Source organism: Camelus ferus, chromosome 2, assembly GCF_009834535.1.
Source record: "Camelus ferus isolate YT-003-E chromosome 2, BCGSAC_Cfer_1.0, whole genome shotgun sequence".
Taxonomy (NCBI): Eukaryota; Metazoa; Chordata; class Mammalia; order Artiodactyla; family Camelidae; genus Camelus; species Camelus ferus.
The window spans coordinates 65,842,515-65,862,798 of record NC_045697.1 but is presented as its reverse complement, the minus strand read 5'-3'; the positions used below and the strand labels follow the sequence as shown (position 1 = coordinate 65,862,798).

The window sequence follows — 20,284 nt, the reverse complement described above, 5'->3', positions numbered from 1 at the left end:
TTTTCTACTAATGCATAATAGATTCCCCCCAAACTTAGTGATTTAAACAACATACATTTATTATATCACAGTTTCTGTGGGTAAGAGATTCTGGAGCTACTTAGTTGGATGGTTCTGACTCAAGGTTTCACATGAGGTTTTAGTAAAGATGTCAGCTCAGGTTTTAGTATCTGAAGGCTTGACTGGGACTGGAGAACCCACTTCCCAGATGGTTCATTCACATGGCGGGAGAGTTAGCTCTGGCTGTTGGCAGGAGGCCTAAGTTTCTCGCCGTGTAGATCTTTCCAGGTGGCCGTTTCAGTGTCCTGTGGCATGCTTTCCCTTCCTTTTGCTCTACATATATCATCTATATGCCAGTCCATACCAAATTCTCATCTATTGCCCAGTCCTTTTTCAATGGTTTTCACTGCTCTTAAAATAAACACAGACATCAAAAACCAACACTAATCTGGGGAACCAGGGAATGTTTACTGCAGAAGTAAGACCTGAAAGTTGAACAGGGGGCAGCTAAGGAAAGAGGGGTGGGGCGAGGAGCTACTACAACCACAACGCCAAGAGCAGCAGCAGCAGCCACAGCAACACAGGCTCCCTGAGCGCAGACTGAAAGGCCCTGCTTCACTGGTCCCTCCCTGGCTCTTCTGCCTCTCCGCCTCTCCCGTGTAGACGGTCAGTCCCCTTTTCTTTGCTCAGCCAGGGCCTTCACACCCATTTTCTGCTACACTCTTCCTGTCTTGCCTGGCTCTGCTTTGTCAAGTTACCTTCTGTTCGATGTTCAACTTTCTGGTTTTACTTTCTAGGGAAGCCTTTTCTCATGCTCCAGAATAAGGTTGGCTCCCTGTTTTACACTTTTAGGTCACTATCAAACAATTATTTGTGTAATGGGGTTTTTTTCCCCCCCAGTCAACACAGCTTTTATTGTATCCTTAAGGTATCACAAATGAATCTGAAGAGTCATCTGGCATCTTGCTCTTTCTGGACCCAGACAACTTAGATACTATTTATCAGCCTGCTGGACTGTTCATTTTTCAGAAACATAGATACCATCCAAAAATTTTCTGATATCCTTATTTTTAACTGTCATGGCTTGCTGAATCAAAGCAGCTGAATTTGATACCAGTTCAATGTCATTTCCCTCAAGAACTAACTCATCTTTCTGAGTTTGAGATACTGAACAAGCAACACCTGGCCTCACACAAACCCTGTGTATGTATTTTTCACCCAAGAAATTTTGGATTTCAACAAGCGAACCATCCTGAACAACGACGTTGATGGGGATGTGAGCATACACAGACCTCATCTTGTAACGGAAGCCCAACGTAACACCCTTGATCCTGTTCTGTACATGGCTACAGATAGTGCGAACAGTAGCCAGTTCTTTTCTATTTCCCCACCACTTGTCAACCCGGAGCCTCTTCTTTTTCTTTGCAAAGAGACTTAGTTTTACATTGATGTGATTGAAGTCCCTCCGCAGGGTGCCTCTGGGGCCTGTCGCAATAACTGTGCGTCCCTTCAGAGTGATGTCGACATTTTCTGGAATGTCGACAGTCTCATTGCTGAGAATGGTCTTCATTCTCGTGGTAGATGTGGCAAAGAGCTGTAATTGTTTTGTTTATTTAATGTTTATCTCTCCCCTGTCAGCCTCCTCTGCCAGTGAGGCTATTCTGTTCAGCACTGGGGCGGCAGAGGGAAGCAGCTGGCTGACTTCCAGTGGACGAGTTGGTGCCACTGGTTGTCCAATGCCTCCGCTGTGGTCAGTGGTGTCTGGCGGACGTTGGTACGGGACATAAGGATCTGCACACTTTGTGTTCACTCCCGGAGGTCCATCTACATGATTCTTCCTCATATCTCCTTGCCTCCACTTTTCCAGTCTTACTCCCTCCCGGTGCTTGATTAACCAGCCCGGTAATCTATGTCTATACTCACCTTAGGCCATTGCTTTCTTCGTAGAAAGCTGATGGTAAAATGAACCACGCAGGACTTCCCCTCCACGCTGTCTTTAGGGCCTTCTCTGATGCGAAGTGTAGGGCAACGGTGGCCTACTGTCAGCTGGCAAACATAGCAAGTCACCTTATCCATGAGCCAGGCCTCAGTTTTCCCTTCTTTGTTAGCTGTTCCCTTTCTGTTCACTCACTGAAGGCGAGGCATTGATGTCCCTCAGCAGTGGAAGGGTCTGGGACACCTGTTCATATGACTTACTTACGCTGTCTTGAACTTGCTTGGGTCTAATCCAGAATCTACTTTTCCACAATGTGATGGATGCCTATTATGCCTCCCACCCTCTGCCCCTGCCAAACTTATGATTGATGTGGTATCCAGATCAAGGTGAGCAGCCCCAGCTGCACAATTACTTTAATATCCCTTGGCTGGTATTTCAATCTTGCTGAAGTCCAGTAGCATCCAGGCTCTGCTTTCAGAGTGGTGAATAGTTCTCTGCTTCAGATGGCATAGCCTTATTCCAAGCCCATACGGGTCTGTGCTGGGACTCTCATACTGGGGCTTGCAAAGGACTCTAAATGGCAGCCTTATGTTCCACAAATACCCCTAGCACCATGGTCTCTGCTCTGCTGAGCTGTATGATCTCAGGGACAAGGATGCTTCTCCACCACTTAAATCTGCTGCAAAGCTCCACTCAAAGCTACCTGCTGTCTGAGACAACTGACAAATAAGTTAGAGCTTGTTTTCCTAAATATGGCATGCGCTTTCTCCAAAATCCAAAAAGGACTACCAGGCATTACGCTTTTCTTAGTGATAAAAGGTGCAAGGGGTATTAACTTGCTCATTTCTTTGGGTGTGTCTTAGCATGCCACAAACTTCTGAAAGTCTAAAAACATCACCAGTGTGGCAGGATCCTGGATTTTTGTACCTTTATCACTGTTTGTGGGGCATAATGTGCCTCACAAGGGCATTTCTTATAAAGCTACTTTCTGCTCCCCAGGTCCAATTAAAGTGATGCCATCAGTAGAATGGACCAGCCTGAGGTTCTGCAGAAGTTCCACGTAAACAGGGTCCCTTTATCACAGGAATGTTAACATGACCCTGGGTCAAGATAATGAAGGTACTCATTCCACGTGAATGTAAACTGTTCCTCACCATCCTTCCTGGGAAATCCACCAGATCAATAGCTGCATGGTAAGGGCAGCTGAGCCCGGCACCTGAGAGTGGGGAAACCACTTGATTAGGTTCCCAGCAGTCTACTGTCAGCTGCTCTGATCCATCTGACTTTTGCAGGTGTCAGAGGGGCAAGTTAAACAGGGACACGATGCTGGTGGTGCACTCCTTAGAGAGTAATGCTGAATCCCCATAGTTCCATCTAATAGGTGGCATTTTTCTGATTTACCATCTTGGAGGGAGTATACTTTCAGAGGCTTTCACTTGGCCTTTTCTGCCACTGCGGCCTTTAATCTGAGGCTTAGGGAGCAAACGTGAGGTTTATGACAACTGCTAAGCATAGCCATCTAACTGACACACTTAGGCAGTGGAGAAGTGACCACAGTGTTTGTACTCATTGGCCCCCTGTCCAGCTAACCTGGGCAGGCTTCTCTTTATCCATCTGACATTGAAATGCTCCCACTGTAACAAAGTTCTATGAGAGCATTTTGGTTCTCCTGGTATCCATGTCAGCTCACACTCTTTACTCAACAAAACTTTAAATGTTTTGTGTTATTTTTCTTTCTTAGGTATATTACATTATATTTCCCAGGTAAAACTAATGTGGTCCATTTTCAAAAGATTTGGAGAACTCTTCAGGGGGAAATTGGTCTTCCCTTCCATTGACTGGCTCAAACTTTCTCAAGCATAGAAACTAAGAGAAGATTGGTGCTTTTTTATTTTGATGTCTGACCTCAATCTGTGACCTACCTACTTTTGGTCTTTGCTGCTATATAGATCAAACAATACCATTATTGGCTACCTGTTTTCATTTCCTAAGGTTACTAGAACAAATGTTTTGATCAGGGTTATCCAGGGAAACAGAGTCAAAAGGAGATTCTATAATACTTATGTATTTTCAGGAATTTGGCTCATGAGTTTGCAGGGGCTGACAAGTCTGAAATCTGCAGGGCAAGCCAGCAGGCTGGAAACTCGGGCAGGGGTGCAGGCTGTGGGCTGGAGGCAGAATTTCTGCTTCTCTGGGAAACCTCACTTTTTGTTCTTCAGGCCTCCAACTAAATGGATGAGGCGCATCTACATTATTGAGGGTAATCTCCTTCATTTAAAAGATTATAAACTGATTGTAGACTTGAACAGAATACCTTGACAGCAACACCTATATTAGTATTTGATTGAATAACTGGGTACTATAGCCTAGCCAAATGGATACATAAAACTGACTATCACAACAAATTACTACAAATGTGGTGGCTTAAAACCATGCAAATGTATTTCCTTAGAGTTCTGGAGGTTAGAGGTTTGGAATCAGTTCCACTGGGCCAAAGTCAAGGTGTCAGTAAGGCTGAGCTCTTTCTCAAGCCTCTAGGGGAGAACCCATTTCCTTGCCTTTTCCAGTTTCCAGAAGCTGCCGCACATCTTAGCTCATGGCCCTCTTCTCCATCTTCAAAGCCAGCATCATAGCGTCTTTGAATATCTTCCTCTCTGACATCTTCTTCTGTTGTCAGGTCCCCTGATTTGACTCTGCTTCCTGCTTCCTTTACCTTACAAAGAACCTTGTGATTATTCTGGGCACACCCAGATGATCAGGCATAATCTCCCCATCTCAAGATTCTTAATTTAATCATATTGCAAGACCCTTCCCCCATGTAAGGTGATATATTCACAGGTTCCAGGAAATTAGAATGTGGGCATTTTTGGAGGGTTCATTATTCATCCTACCACACTATCCATCTGTGTGTCCTTGAAACACTGTTGTCTATAGCTATTGGCACAGATCCCCTGGGGTCAGGGTCCCCAGTTTACATTCTGGCTTTGCTTCCCAATATAATAATTACATCCACCTTGGCTTTGACAGTCAAGTGACACCCCCTGGCCTCTACTCTTCCAGAATCCTGTCATTTTGTTGACAGCCATGAGCCATGAGCTCTGTCTGTGGGAAACTTCCTGACTCTACATCCCAGCTTGGAAAGGACAGCTTCACTGCATCTTCTCAACAATGCCATCCTCCACACATTAGCACTTCCCTTTCTGATTTAAAGAAGAGAATTTCTTTTTGGCCTTCCTGGGAAGCGTTGTCAGCTAAAGAATTCTCTGGTCTTAAGCATTAAATCCATTCAAGCATGTCCTCTTCTCTAAGCCTTTCCCCTCTTCCCTAAAACTTTTCTAAAGCTGTTTTGGCATTTCCACCTCATTTACTGTAGGTCAATGCTTCTCCCAAGTTTAAGAAGTCCAGCCCAGCATGATATTTGGACTCCTGGGACATAACATCTTGAGTTCTGGGAGTACCCCTAGGCATTGAAGAACTTCTGGTGAATGGTCCCTTTGCTTCCAAAATAAGAATAGTACTTCCCCAGGTGGGCCATGCTGAGCTTTGACCCTAGCTTTATGCCCACAAATGATGAGAAAGGTGAGGCAAATCTTGATGAAGGCAAGTATTATCTTGTGAGTCGTTTTACTCATGTGAGGTCTTTGACTGCTCTCCAGGCTAAAGGATTTGGCTGTTCTTGAACAAAAGGAAATGGGCCACTTCGGGATTTGGGAGGCCAGCAGAGCATGGGGATCCATATGTCTCCATCCCATCCTCAGTTCCTCCCTTCTTCTGTCTCAAGGCTTCAAGTGTCGCATGGCAAATGTGCCAGGGCTCTGTAGGAAGCCTTCTCTGCAATTCTGCTACTCACATAATCTGACCTGATTGTCAGCCTGTACTGCCCTCTGGCTGCAGTAAATGTGGGTGTCATAGAGGTTTTCCAGATCTCACGTTGTGTCCTGCCTTGGTGGTTGGCTGATCTGAACCCACCATTTTCTTTCAGCGGTATGCCGTGGTTCTTAACCTGCCATATCTGCAGTCTTTCATGGCAACCGCAGACACCCTGTCTCCCCAATGGTAGACATGCTACAGAAACTCATCCTCCCTCTCCTGCACCCTGCTCCAGTCAGCACAGGTGACACTCCTAGCAACAGCGCCCCTACAGCTCGCCGGGGGTCGTGCAACCCACTTATCATGAGCAATGCAGCTTTTGCTGCCATCCCGCCAGTGAGGGATCCAATTCCAGAAATCCCTCTGAGGAGATGCTTCCTGGACCATTTCCAGGATGAATTATTTTACTTTGGATTCTCCCAAAAGTAGATCCTGAGACAAGAATTCACATTGTGGTAGGATGGGTATTTGCTTTAAAATTATGTTAAATTGCTCATAGTTTATGTCTATATTTTACCTGTTTGGTGGTGTACATGCTATATTTCTCAATTAATTTTCAAAATCTCTCCTTGTACTACATGACAAGATAAATTCCAGGTGAATTAAACATTAAATATGAAAATGTGAAATTATAAACATATCTAGAAGATAATGTACGTGTTTTACTGACATCAGGATAAATAAGAACATCCTATGCATAAAACCACTGGAAGATTTAATAACTCAACAATTAAATAATTTAAAATGTTAAATTAATAATAATTTTTAATAATAAAAGAGTTCCACAAACTATCATACATAAAAAAGGAAAGAATATTTTTCATGTACAAAAAACATTAAAGTAAATGACAAATTGGAAAAAATATTTGCAAGACATTTTACACACAATGAGTTAATAGGCAGAATATAAAAAGGAACTACTAAACTTGATAAGAAAATGACTAGTTCCTGATAGAAAAACAGCCAAAAGATAAGAACAGGCAATTCATGAAGGCTGTTTTTCTACCATGGTCCATAAAGATGAAAACATCTTCAACCAGGAAACGCAAATTAGAATAATAAGAAGGTTCCAGTTAATTGTTTCAGATCGAACATACAGATGCCCTCCTCAAACATCATTAATATGACAGAAAAAGGACATAAAAGGCATAAACCCACAGGACAAAGAGAATGGCTCAAGAAACATTAAAAAAAGGTGTCAACCAATTTTACAAAATGAAAACAGATGGACAAGTGATCGCTGAGAAAGCCTATCCCTCAGTCTGCAAGGAGAGCCAAGGAGAAGACAACCCCTGCCCTAGTTCCCAGACGTGAAGTTGCTGGAGGCACAGGAATCTCTGAAGGCGGGGTGGGGGGGAGGGCTGGTGGAGGGGAGCCGGCAACCTACTGTGCTCTTGGTGCGCATACAGATCAGGGCACCTCTATATTTCTGAGGCTCCTTTATCAGGACCTCTTTTCATTCTAAATCGAGTTCCTGCCCCTTACAGAGTAGTAAATAGTAATGACTCCTGCATTTACTCTCATGGAAGTTTCCAAAATATTTTCATCTCTATGACTGTTACTGTGACAGTCTGTTTTTGCATCTGTTTTAAAGACAGTCTCCCTGGATGCACTAGGCACACGATAAGGCTGCCACAATGACGCTCTTGCACCCCTTGAACAGAAATCTCAGACAGCCTCTTTAAGCAGAAGTTTCTGAGTAATGATTCTGATAATCAGTTCAATTTAGGAGAACATAATAACAGTTCTCTGGAATATCTTGTGAGGAAAAACTTTCCTGAATTTATTCAATGCATATACATTGAGCACTCTCTGTGCACAGCACGACACAACATGGCAAACAAGACTTTTAACTGACTCTTGCCAGAACCTACAAGGGCTTCTAGGTTCTCTCAGGCTGAAGACCAAGTTCCTTAGTGTGGCTTCTAAGACACTGCCTAGGGTGGTTCCTACCCAGCTCTGTTTCTCTCCCCCCACCTCTTTACATTTGGGTTCAGGTCTCCAGCCCCCTGGACTTGTTTTCAGTTCATTCAGCCACATTGGCTTTTAGTTCTCAGGTGAGCTCTGCTTTCTCTCACTGAAGGATGCTTGCTGGCCTCTCTGCCTGTTATGTTCCATCCTCCCCACCCCTACTCTCCCAGCTTCTACTCATCCTTCTCACTTCAGCACAAGCCTTTTACTTCCAGTAAACCTTCTAAACTAGGTCAGATGTCTTTGTCATACTCTCTCATTGTATCTCATTCCTTTTCTTCAGGGAATTAATCTCAGTTGGTAATTACACATTCATTGATATAATTATTTGCTTAATGTCTTTCTCTAATCCTGGAGTGTGAACTCCAGGATTTTTCTCACCATGTGATTTCCACTGCTTAACTCGGTGTCTCGAATATGGATGGCGCTCGATCTACGGAAAGTGAAAGAATGGATGCCTTCAAGGAGTTTAACTTTACTAGTTCCTTCAAAGAATGGCTTAGTTGCTGCCAAGTTTTGATCTAGTTAAAAAAACAGTACTCTCTGTGTAGATTTTCAGTTTACAGAAATTTAGTTTTGTTTGGGGAAGACGGGAAACTTGGGATTATACTTACCCTAGGGGCTGTTGTGACGGAGATGGTATTACATCTTCCTGGTGTGGTTTGTATACATTCTGTTTGAAATAAATTTTATTAAGTAATTAGAATCTAGGTCACTCTAGAATATTGATGCTAACTATCAGTACCTGGTTCAGGTATTAACAGGCACTCTGTTAAATTTGAATAGTTCTTTACAAATTCTGGACTTAAAAAATACCATGAAAAGATTCAATAGAGAAGAACTGAACTCACACAAAAGATAACAGCCAATTGCAATGTATAGTTTAAGTGTAACTATATATACAGCGTGTTGGAAAGGACACACAGCATACTCCTCTGTGGTAACCTCCAGTCCCCTGCTAGGGGGCTTGTGGTCTCTCTCTTGGTGCCATTCAGATTACCTTCTTCAGTCTTAACTCAACGGCTGTAAGCCACTGACTTCCTTTATTTCCCACACGTATTCATGCCTTACCAGATCCAGTAAGAACAATTCTTTTGGGAAAAAAAAAAAATCCATCCTTTTGCCAATAGTAGAGTTCTTAGCCTATTTGAAAGTGTTCAGGGTTCAGTCTTTAATTACAGAAACTTCCCCACTCTCTCCCCACCATTGTGTCTACTGGCACAGGTTCCATCTGCTACTGGAACTTCTAGTGTGCGATTTTCTGAAAAGCCTGGCATTTCTGCCAGCTATGGGGAGAGGCTGGTCTCTGCATTCAGATTTACCTCTTTCTGCAAGAAGTCCACCTGCATTATTCTTTTCTACTCTGTGTGTCTGTCTCACTCACTGTGTCCCACAGTGTCTGCATCTTGATGTGGCAGTGAGAGAGCGGATCGCCTCTGACAGAGGTACAATCTGCAGGTTAAGGTTAACTGGAACGCTCACCGTGTGTCACCATCAGACATCCCCTTGGCTACCTGGCCTTGTATTTGTCCATCATTGTTTCTAGTTCATGCACGTGTAATCTGTAAGGGGGCTATCCTTCCCATTTCGTAGAGCCTTGGGAGTGCAAGGGCAGGCAAACTCTTAATTAAAGTCATTTATTTTTATTACCAATTGTTAATCACCAAAGGAGGAGTTAGAATTCAACTAGGGAAATTATTTACTGACAAATTTTTATTGATGAAATAATTTATCAAAGATTTATTAAAAATTAAAAATGTCTGCAAAAGAAAATTATATCAAGTAAGATCGTAAAAGGTGCGTCTGTAGGTCAGGAAGAGCTTTCTATTGGGGGCTGGCTGTGTGAGTGACGTCGGAGATACTGGGGCTTTCACTTCTGAAAAAGAAGCTAGGGTGTAATATTGCAACTCACAAGAAAGACTGCTGTAAGACAAACATCGTGTGGCTGGGGGTGACTCCCTTTCCTGCCCAGTTGTATTTGTCCTGATATCTACTCCAACGTCTTAATCTGCTTCCCAATTTGGATCAGTCTATTCTTCTTTCTCAGTTAGCATGACCTGAAGATCATCTTATTTCATATGCCTGGTCAGGTCATTTCAGCAACAGCTTTTCTTCCTGGCGCAGACCTGCTCTTTGCTGAGTCCTTTGGCTCAATGCCTCTGACCTTGGGTGGCTGGGACTCTTGAGTCTCTCTGGCTCCCTTCCCACAGCAAGTGGTGATTCTAAACTCTAAGACACTGTTTTAGTTGTTTTTTTATTTTTTTTTTAAGTCTTAGAATAAAAATTTAAAGTTATACCTGAAGAAAACACTTATGAATTTCTCAGTTCACTGAGTTGGTATATTCAATTCAGTTCTTTTGATATGTAGCAAGGGAGAGACTGTGAATTATTTTCCATGCCATTTAAAAATATTTTGGAAACTGTTATAAACATTAAGTCAGTATTTTTTCTTACATCCTCTTTCCTCACCCTGGGAACATGAGGAATGGGTTATAGTAGCAATTTTCTATTTTAGAGTAAGATCCCACTCCAGAGCTTCCAGGACGCCAGTCCTACCAGCTCTTTTGGTATATAGTCATCATTCCCTTCACTCGAGAGATCTTTTATAGAAACCTTATGCTGTTCCTGGAGGTGCATGCTGATATGTTCTTAAGTTCTGAAGAAGCTGGTATATTCTGTGTAGAAAGACAAAATCTTTTTTTTTTCCTCCTTAAAGGATTGCTGGGCATCAGTGGCGCCATAGCCACTCTGTTCAAACATCTATTCAGGACTGAAACAGAATCGGCATTTCAACCCAGGGTTGCTCACTGTTCTCACCACTCCAGTGAGACTGAACACACATTAGATCAGCCAGTCCAAAATCCATTGTAATTACCAGAAATGGAAGGCCAGGCTAGGGCGTGGCCACGTGAGTACGATGGGAAATTCGGGTGGATTCTTCCCTGGGGTGTGTGTGTCAGGGGGACGTAAGAGACTTGTAAGCCAGGAATGCACCTTACCACAGGTCTGTTACACAGACAAGGAGTAGACAAGTCAAAATCAGAGAGGTAAGAGCCAGGTTGGTCTCAGGGATAAAATGTGCTTAGAGAAGGAATGTGTCACCAAATCTTTGCTTTAAATGAATGTCTAAAATTTTCCTTTGCTAGCCCAACTATAATAGTCAGGCAGTCAGGGGTGGCCTTATGTTTTGTTTAACTGGGTCAGTATGTCCTTTAGCCAAGCCTTCTCACTCTGTCTTAGGAGGTACGCTCTCCATTGGAGTGCCTGGTGTTTCCTTTGGCAGCCAGATCCCAGGTGATTTCCTGTCTCATTGCTGTCTGGTTGGTTCTCTGGGACTGAGAGTGGGGTCTCTGCTATGGGCCATGGGGAGAGCCTTCCATCGAGAGGGCTGACTGGTGTCCAGGTCTAGTGGTGCGTTAACGGTGGGATGTCTATGTGGCAGTAGAGCCCTGGCATTGACCTTCTGGATTATATCCTTGTCACCTTGGGAGGCATCAGAATTCTTACACTGAAACCAGATATCCAGGAGGGCATGGACTTTATCTTCTTTGTACCATTCACTTGTGTGAGGCGGGTAAGAGTACATTAAATAAATTATATTATATCTGGTAGGGAGCAGGAAGAACCCATGGACAATGGGGTGATTAAAAATAACAAAGTTACAAAGTGCTTTCACATACATTTTCACTTGAGTCTCACAACAACCCTGTGAGGTAGGCATAGTATATAATGTTTTCAATTTCATTTTGCAAAGAAAGACACCAGAGACTAGAGAGCTTAAGTAATTTGCCCACAGTCATGGTAAGTGCCAGGACCCAAACTCGAAGCCACGTCTTCCAACTTCGCAGCTTGATTCCACCTATGAGCAGCTACAACCTGAGGGCTACCAGTCTGATGACACAATGGGGAAGGCGCTTAGTAAGTGAGCACCTAACTTGTTGAAAAGTCAGGTGGTTTAGAAAGAATACATTAGAAACCAGCATCCATAGGATCACCACTTCCAGGGGCTCCCCTAGGGGCTGCTGCTTGTTGGCTTGAATCTTGTGGGTTGCTTTGGCATATTAGATCATCTGAGTCAGCCTGGGCAACTAGGAGCTTCCTGGGTGGTCAAAGAACAGAGATGAGGGAATTCTCATGGCCACCATGACACTGCTGTAGCATCGTCATACTGTTTAATTGTCTGACTTCCCCACTGGAACGTAAACATCTTAGGAGCAAGCACTGTGACATATTCATCATTGTATTCTTGGAACTTATTCCAGTTCCGGGCACATAACAGGTCCTTGATAAAAATGGGTTGAATTCATGGGGGACTAGGGTGTTTCATGGGATGCTTCCATATTGTACTTGTAAGAGATGGATTGGCATGGAAGAGGTATTACAGATGAATGTGGAACTGGATATAGGGAAAGCTCAGTTATTTTGAGGGTGGGTAGTGTACACAGGCACTGCTGTTCCAGGGTGTAATCTCGTGATCCAAGTGATCTTTGTCTATGATGACAAATTTACTAGATGTGGATTCAAACTGGTAGCGCTACGTTGGTCAGGAATCCATGCAGAATGTAGGGTTTTGATGGCCACTTGGGATAAAGGCAAGTCTCTTGTCATGGTGGATCATTTTGGTAAATATGCAGATAACATTGTTTTAGTAATATGGAGGGAGCTCTGTGATCAAATTCTCCAAAGATGGTTAATCACAATCACCAGTGGCCCAATAAAGGTGGGGAGAGGCCTCTGTCTTTTTCTGGTTCAATTCTGCCAAGGCACACTCTCCTTGGTCCTCCACGTCTTCTGACCCACAGTTGAGACTGTGTTGAACCTTGAACAGGTGGAAGCTGGAGGACCAAGCTGCCGCGGATCAGGCTTGGACCTCAGCGTGAGTGCTCCTGACAAGGACACACAGGGAGGAAGTCCACTGCATGGAATGCATCCCTCCAAGACCCCGGGAGGATCCACGACCTGTGGCTGAAAGCAGCAGTCCCATTGCTGCCTTCTACGAGTGGACTACAGCAAAGATTTTTGGGTGTCACAGCCTGGTGAGTTCAACTGTCTTGAACTGACTAAGAATTCTTAACTTAGGATATGATACATCAGCTCACCAGTTTTGGGCACTCAGGATCGAGTGGCTCCTGAAACCAATAGGTGGGAAAGAGATCAGTGGCTCTGGTGTTGCTGGAGGCTATGGGTCATCCAGAGGTCCTCCCAGTTGTGATGACTGGTGCAGGCCATGACTGGATGCCTGGCTTCTCCAGGTACTGGGGCCAAATTTCAAACATGGCCTTAATGGCCAAGTGTTCCTTCTTTCAGATGTCATAGTTTCATTCTGCAGGGATGAAGCCTGTGGGAAAATAAAGCATAAGGTCTCATCAAGGTGGATTTCAGATAAAGTTTGACTTTCTACTGTCCTGCCACTACTTGTAAGACATTGACTCCATTTTAAAGGTCCATTGGTAACAAAATGGAGCATGATGACAGCCATTGCAAACCTCCCATGTAGGGCATCATAGCTTTTCTGGACCTCAGGCAGCCATAAGAAAGCAGAGTATATTGCCTGCTGGTTCAGTAGAATCTGTTTTAGGAAGGGCCTGGGAGTCCAGCCAGATCTGGATGAGGGCACACCAGTAGTTACACTAGATAAGGCCTTGGGTATCTTCACCAGAAAATAAACTCACTGTCACCCTCAAGTGGAGAGTCAGCAGAGTCAGACTGGTCTTGCTACACTGTCACATGCAATACCCTGGAGCCTGTCTGCTCAGGTATTGAGTCTCTGACCTTGACTTCTAATTGTTAGTTTCACAACATGCATAAGCTTTAAAACACTAATAATTAATGACAAATAGAGAAATCCTATTAAAGTTGTAACCTTTAATTAAATTGGTATTGTTAAATGCATTTTAACCTACCCTTGTAAGTATGTGCTCGTAAATAAGGAACTTCCTTCTCTCTCAAAACCCAAGGGGTAGATGTCACAATTTAGCCATTAAATAACATAATCTTAAAAATCTAGATCAACAGCAGGAGACCTAGGCACAGATTGTGAAGCTTAACTTTGGCCAGCATTAAGGATCAGTGTGATCCTTCACTCTATGTCCCGACTTTTTGGTTTATCAAAATCTTTGCTAATGTTATAGAATTTAGAGAAGCCCAAGTGTTTCTAAAAGCTGTTAGTGGATTGATAACACTTACCAGTTAATTGAATTAAATGACCAGGTTATTTCAGCAATGCAAATGGGCAAATGGAAATCAGCTCCAAACACTTTAGAAGACATTTCCCAAAGTGAACTCTGTGAACACTAATTCCATGAAATGGGTTTTGTCATTAAGCAGATTTGGGAACACTGCATAATATCTACCTCTTTTGAAGACTTAAATTATACAAATTTTACAGTCTGTAGAAAGTCTTGTAGTAAATAATCTTATTCAATGATGTTTAACTCAGTATGTCCCCAACATTGCTACATGGAGCTAAGTATTTGAGAATTTTTATCAGCATTTTGTAGAACTGGTGCTGCACAGAACACATTTTAGTGAAAATGTAAAACAGAATACTCATTTTTAAAAGACACATTTTCCCCATCAAAAGGAAATTAATTAGTCACTTACTAATTATTTGTTACTACAGTTGTCTTAGAATGAAGTTGGGTTCTTTGGAAAACAGGAAATGTACGTGCATCAAACACGAATTCTGCCCTTAATAGGCTCAGAATTTGGTTAGGGAGATGAGTCTGTGACACACAAAACAGTATCAAACACTTGGAGATGCCATACAACCAAGTGCTAAGTTGAATGATGCAGGCTAGTAGATAGAACACTTCCAGGGAGGAAGCTCAAGTATCGCAATAATGGAGGAAGAAATTGTGGAGGAAGAAATCGTGGAGGAAGAAATCGTGGAGGAGGTGAGACCGGTTTTGGGGGATAGTTAGCATTTTGACAGGTTGAGGGCAATTTTACTTGAAGGCAAGAATACATAAACTTGCAGGGCCCTATGGCTCCTAGAAGCATGAAGTAGTGCGGCAAATGATACTTTGTTACACTGTAATCATTTAATTCTAATATATCTTGAGGCTTTCCCACCCAAGGACGGAATGCTATATAGCAGTTAAGGTGTTTTTTTTCCTAATTCTTCTATACTTTAGAGTTCTTACCTGGTATATTATAATGAGTTGCTTAATTGTTTGTTGTCTTTGATAATCTAATTGATGGCAGGGAGAATATTTTATTTATATTCCTGTCCTTGGAAACTAATATCTTTTTATCCTTAGCATTGGATCCATGGTAGGCTCCCCATAAAATCTTTTTTGAATATGTGAGGGAATCAATGAAAACATTAGATGGCAGAAAATTGTCTACACAGAACTAAATGTTGCATCAGGGAATAATGAGCAGAATTGGAATGTGTAGTGGGCTCTTGAAAACCAGGCAGAGGATTAGGAAAGAGGAAATCAACAAAGATTTTTAACAGAAGTGGGCAGAAAACATTATTTATGATAAATCAAGTTGTCAGCAATATACAGGTTGGATTGAAGTAAAACTGGACCAGGGGATCCATTGAAATGATTGTTAAAGCAGTCTAGTTACAAGGAGGTAAGGGTCTAGAACAAAAGCTCTAAAAATGTAAGGGGAAAAGGCACAAATGCCAAGAGGGTAGGTCTCTGAAGCTGGCTGACCAGAAGGAGCAAGAAGTATAAGTGAAAGGTTATTTTTTAAGTCTCACAATAGCAACATTTATTGGATGATTATTATAGGTTCTACCAGGCACGTTAGTTTAGTCTCTACTTCAATCTCATTTATCACCTACAGCAATTCTATGAGATGGAAACTATTACCATCTCCGTTCTACCAAGAAGGAAATAGATCAGACAGGTTTAGGCATTTGTTCAAAGTCACACTGTTAGTAAGGAGCAGAGTCAGGAGCAGAACGAGGTCCGTCCTGCCGCAGAGATTATGTTCTCAGCCCCAGTCACCTCTGGAGAAGAGATGGATGTTTGTTCTTTTGACAGATAGAAACATTAGAAGAAAAGAGATGGGACTGGGATATCTGAATTTTAAGATGATGGTGAAATATATCATTGGAAAAGAGCTACATGTTTCCAACAGCTTGGATCTTGATTTAATAAATGGGCAGTTTTCCAAATGGTCTATTAGTGTATTGTTTGAAACATGGCCCCATCAGTCATGTGAAGAGGACTTCCCTCTGTGAGGACAGGACACCTTGCCAGGAAATGCCTAGTGGGGACACACCTGAAATGTGACCTGAAGGCGAGTCGCTGCTGCTAAGGATGCCTTCATGCCCAGGGGCATCGTGGTGCACAAGCTTGCCCTTCAGGCTTATAAAGGCTGCAGTCAGAGTGAGTTATTTGACCTGCAGTATTCTGAGGGCCATACCGAGGCTGTGATGTGCTTTTCTTCCTGTTCACATAGACCACCTCAGTGAGGCTTTAGGGACTGTTTGCCCGGGAACATCACACCCAACACCTGGGGACTGGATGCAACGTGGTAGGTTAGTGTTTTATGTTGCCTTCATTTTTAATCTTTAGGAAAGTCTTCTGTCTGCTTTTTCCATTGTTGTGTTTACACTCTGTGGTGGTTTAAATGCTAATCACATACAAGTTATGCAAAAAGGAAAAAAATCAACCACAGAAAAATCAAATAGTAACTTTGACTGATATATTTGAGAAAGGGCTGATTTTAAAGAGAAAAAACTTGGATCAGGATGATCATAATTCAGAATTGTAACACATGTTTGATTTTTCTTTGTCACTTCTGTTTTTCTCTCTCTTGCTTGAGCTCTCTCTCAGGTCCGTCTGTCTGGACAATTCATTGCAGAAACAAAAGGGGAATCATATGCTCTTATTTTAATATTACTGGTGTGTCTGAGTAGCCCACGATTGCCTCAAACTCTAAACTGTTTGAAATTTCAAATGGTTTTATTTGCTTAAGAAAATGAAGAAAACTGAAACAGAGGAGAGATCAATGAATGAATTTAAATGATCACTGTAATCATGGCTGCATATTCCGCCACATGTAAACAGGGCACAGGAATTCTACCTTTTCGTCTCAGACTGCCGGTTACTGAGATGCTTTGTTCAAGCGAGGCTGTTGGAGCCGTGCTTGGCGTAGTCCACTAAGAAAACCTGACACACCCACCTACATGTGCTTATGACCTTTTGCAAATATCTTTTTTTTTAAGTTTAGTTTTTATGTTGAATATCAACAAACAAAAGCAACACATGATAATTATTATATTAGAAAGACAGTGTACAAGCAATTTAGAGACACTAAAGTCACACAGACACAGTAAAGCAGAAATTAGAAAAGGCTCAAGTGAACACAAAATAAAATAAATCACATCATGTTGGTAGACACACACAACTATTCAACTGGTCTGTGTTAGAAAACCAGTATCAGCACATTAGGTTACAGCTTCTTATGCATAGGGAACAGTCTGGAACCTACTCTTTCTAATAGTCATTCTTGATGACCAAAACTTGTACTGAATATCTAAATGTGCCCCATAGAGAATGTTTCTAAATCTTGCTGGTAAGAAGACTTTTTGATAGCACAGTCTCTCTCTCTCTCCCTCTCCCCCCACCTCTTTTTTTTGTGTGCAAGGTAATCTCTTCCCATTTGCTGTTAATTTACTTACCATTGAAATACCAAAATTTAAAGATCATTTCATCCCAGGACTAAGTTAAGTTAGATCTGACATTACACTTTCTATCTATAGAAAATTTGTGCATTCAAGATCATAATTCCAGTGGGACAGTAAAATTTGTCAGAAGAATTTATCAATTGGAAATACTTCTAAAGAACACTGAGAATTAGAATTAGGGGGCATTAGTTTCAAAGATGGAATTAGCATAGACTCAGGAACTATTTCCCTTATTCCTTCGGTTTTTTGGGCATTTACATTTTAATTGCTTTTTTTAAAAAAATTTACCCTACAGAATCTATCTTGTTGCAGAGATTTAAACAAGTGTTTTGCCCCTGAAATATTAAACATGTACAAAATATTCTGAGTAGAAACAGAAAATCTCACATGCTTTATGACAACAAGGACAGAAGGTAGGATATAAATACTGCGGCAAAGATGTTAAAGCAACACACATTTAGAAGATATCGATATAAACATTTTAGATTAGTTATGTGAAAACCGTGCTAAAGGTATTTTCCTTGGGACTTTGGTAATTTGTGTTTGAACGTGTTTTCTTTTTAATTCTTGTAAGGTAACAGTGATACCTCATGAAATCTGTTCCTTTTTATGTACAATACACATCACACACACGCGCGCGTGCACACACACACACACACACACAGAGTCAAAGTCAATGGCAGTGGGTGGTTTATGTCAGGGCTGGTTTTGACGCCGCTCTCCCAGGATAAGATAAATGTAAGTGATGAGGAGCTCCTGGGGTTGGTTGAACTCATTTTGTATTCAACACTCTGCCTGGCCCCTTTCTCATCTCTTTCTCCCTCTCTTTGTATGTTCAAGCCTACTTGAGTTTCTTTTTTCTTTTGTAGAACTTGGTTCTTTTGATGTGTGTTTCAGGGCACGCCCTGTGGCAAAGAAAACTTCCCAGGAATCGGAAACATCAGCACACGGATCTGAAACAGCCCCTGTACGACAGCCAGAAAGATTCAGGCCAGGAGCTCAGTTTTCTTTTTCCAAAAAAGCATCAAAATACACAAGAGAAGGGCAAACACGCAATATAAGCCATGTATATAATTTTAAAGGGATCCATACAATGAAATTTAATTGCGACGTAGGCATTTGGTGAGATTTTTATCCTGGATGGAGCCCACAAGAGTAATTTAACCTGAGCTATGTCTACCAACATTTGCATATTTGCTAGTTTAACTAAATCCCCCTGCAGTTCTAAATTAGTTTCTGTTGCACGGCCCTTATGGCATCAGCGTATCTGAGATCTTCGGTGGCGCGTGGTCCTGATACAAAATGACGTGATCCAGCGCAATGCTGTAACTCTGTTTACTTGTTTATGAGGTTGGAAGAAATCGCTGAGTGTTGTAAAAACTGCTGTTAGAAGGCACTATCTCTATTAGTCAGAGGAAGTTTAGAGAGAAGGAGTTAATTATTTTACATCCCATATCAGTATTTCTATTTTCACAAATTAAAAAAACTTAATAAAAGTGTTATGTTTTATTTAAAATATCTCTGTTTACTCACATATTATACTTTAAGTGGCAAATCTTTGAGGACTATGTCACTGAATTAGAACTTGGAACTGAAAATAAAAAAAAAAACAGAAAATAAGGAAAAACAGTTTAGTTTATGTTTACATATACACAAACTTATCACCTTGAGATGTTCAAATAATAGTTAAACTCAATTTTTACCCAAATCTCTAAAAGAAGCCTTTTACTTATAAAACCAAAACAGTTAGAAAAGCAAACTTAACTATAAATTTGGTAATTACTGGGTTTGCTTTCTTGATTTAGAAAACCAATCTCTGTTAGTTAGATATATTGTTTACTTCTGTATAAATGAGTTCATTCTCATGTGTGTATATTGCTAGACCTATTGAAAAATAGTTCCTAACTGAATAATAAATTAAAAATGTTTCTAAATGAATAATAGATGTAGGAACAACTTGACCAGCAAACAGCTGATATTTTCAACTAAATTAGATTCATTTAAGTAAACGTATTAAGTACTATTTATGTGTTTGTGCTAATGACGTTACCTATTAACTCCTAGGAAAATAATTTGTGATATCACTGAATTCATTCAGCATTTTCCAACATATTTCATGGTTAGATAACAAAATCAACCAGCTCATTGCCACAATTGCTTTTAACTTTGGTCTCTATGCTCACAGCTTAAAAGAAAGAGAAAAAATGATTTCTGAAATGACTCAATTATTCAAATATTAATAAAAGGCAAAATTTTAACAGTAATATAAGAGGATAATTTTAACAAAGTGAGAATAACAATAAGATAACTTTTATAACTACCTTGTCTCTTGAGTTTTCCCCCATGTATCTGGGTTACTATTTATGAATATTTATGCAAAAATCTATAAATAACATAAAAATATCTTTGATAATAGGAAAGACTGGGGAGTCACGATACTTGCTTAAATGCTACCAGGAAAGTTTAATGCTGCCATTTTATTTAAACAAAAACCAAATCCTTAATATAACACAAATACACAGAGGAGAGTAACAAAGTAGTTTTATCTTTCTGATCAACATACACTAATCCTATTTCTTTCCTCAGTGTTAGATAATATTTCTAGAAACTGGATGCTTCCAAATTATTGGATCCTAATTTTTTTTTTTAATTGAGGTATAGTCAGTTTACAGTGTTGTGTCAATTTCTGGTGTACAGCACAATGCTTCGGTCATAAATGGATATACATATATTCATTTCCATATTCTTTTTCACTGTAAGCTACTATAAGATATTGAATATTTTCCCCTGTGCTATACAGTATAAACCTGTTTATCTGTTTTATATATACCAGTCAGTATCTGCAAAGCTCGAAC

General features: G+C 41.2%; 1 protein-coding gene across 1 annotated transcript; it reads right to left on the bottom strand.

The window, feature by feature from the left end:
* Nucleotides 1-1,014: 1,014 nt before the first annotated feature.
* LOC102514516 (60S ribosomal protein L9-like) lies at nucleotides 1,015-1,589 on the bottom strand. The gene has a single exon (XM_032459877.1). The coding sequence runs from the start codon at nucleotides 1,568-1,570 to the stop codon at nucleotides 1,019-1,021; it is 552 nt and encodes a 183-aa protein (XP_032315768.1). The 5' UTR covers nucleotides 1,571-1,589; the 3' UTR covers nucleotides 1,015-1,018.
* Between the last annotated feature and the right edge of the window lie 18,695 nt (nucleotides 1,590-20,284).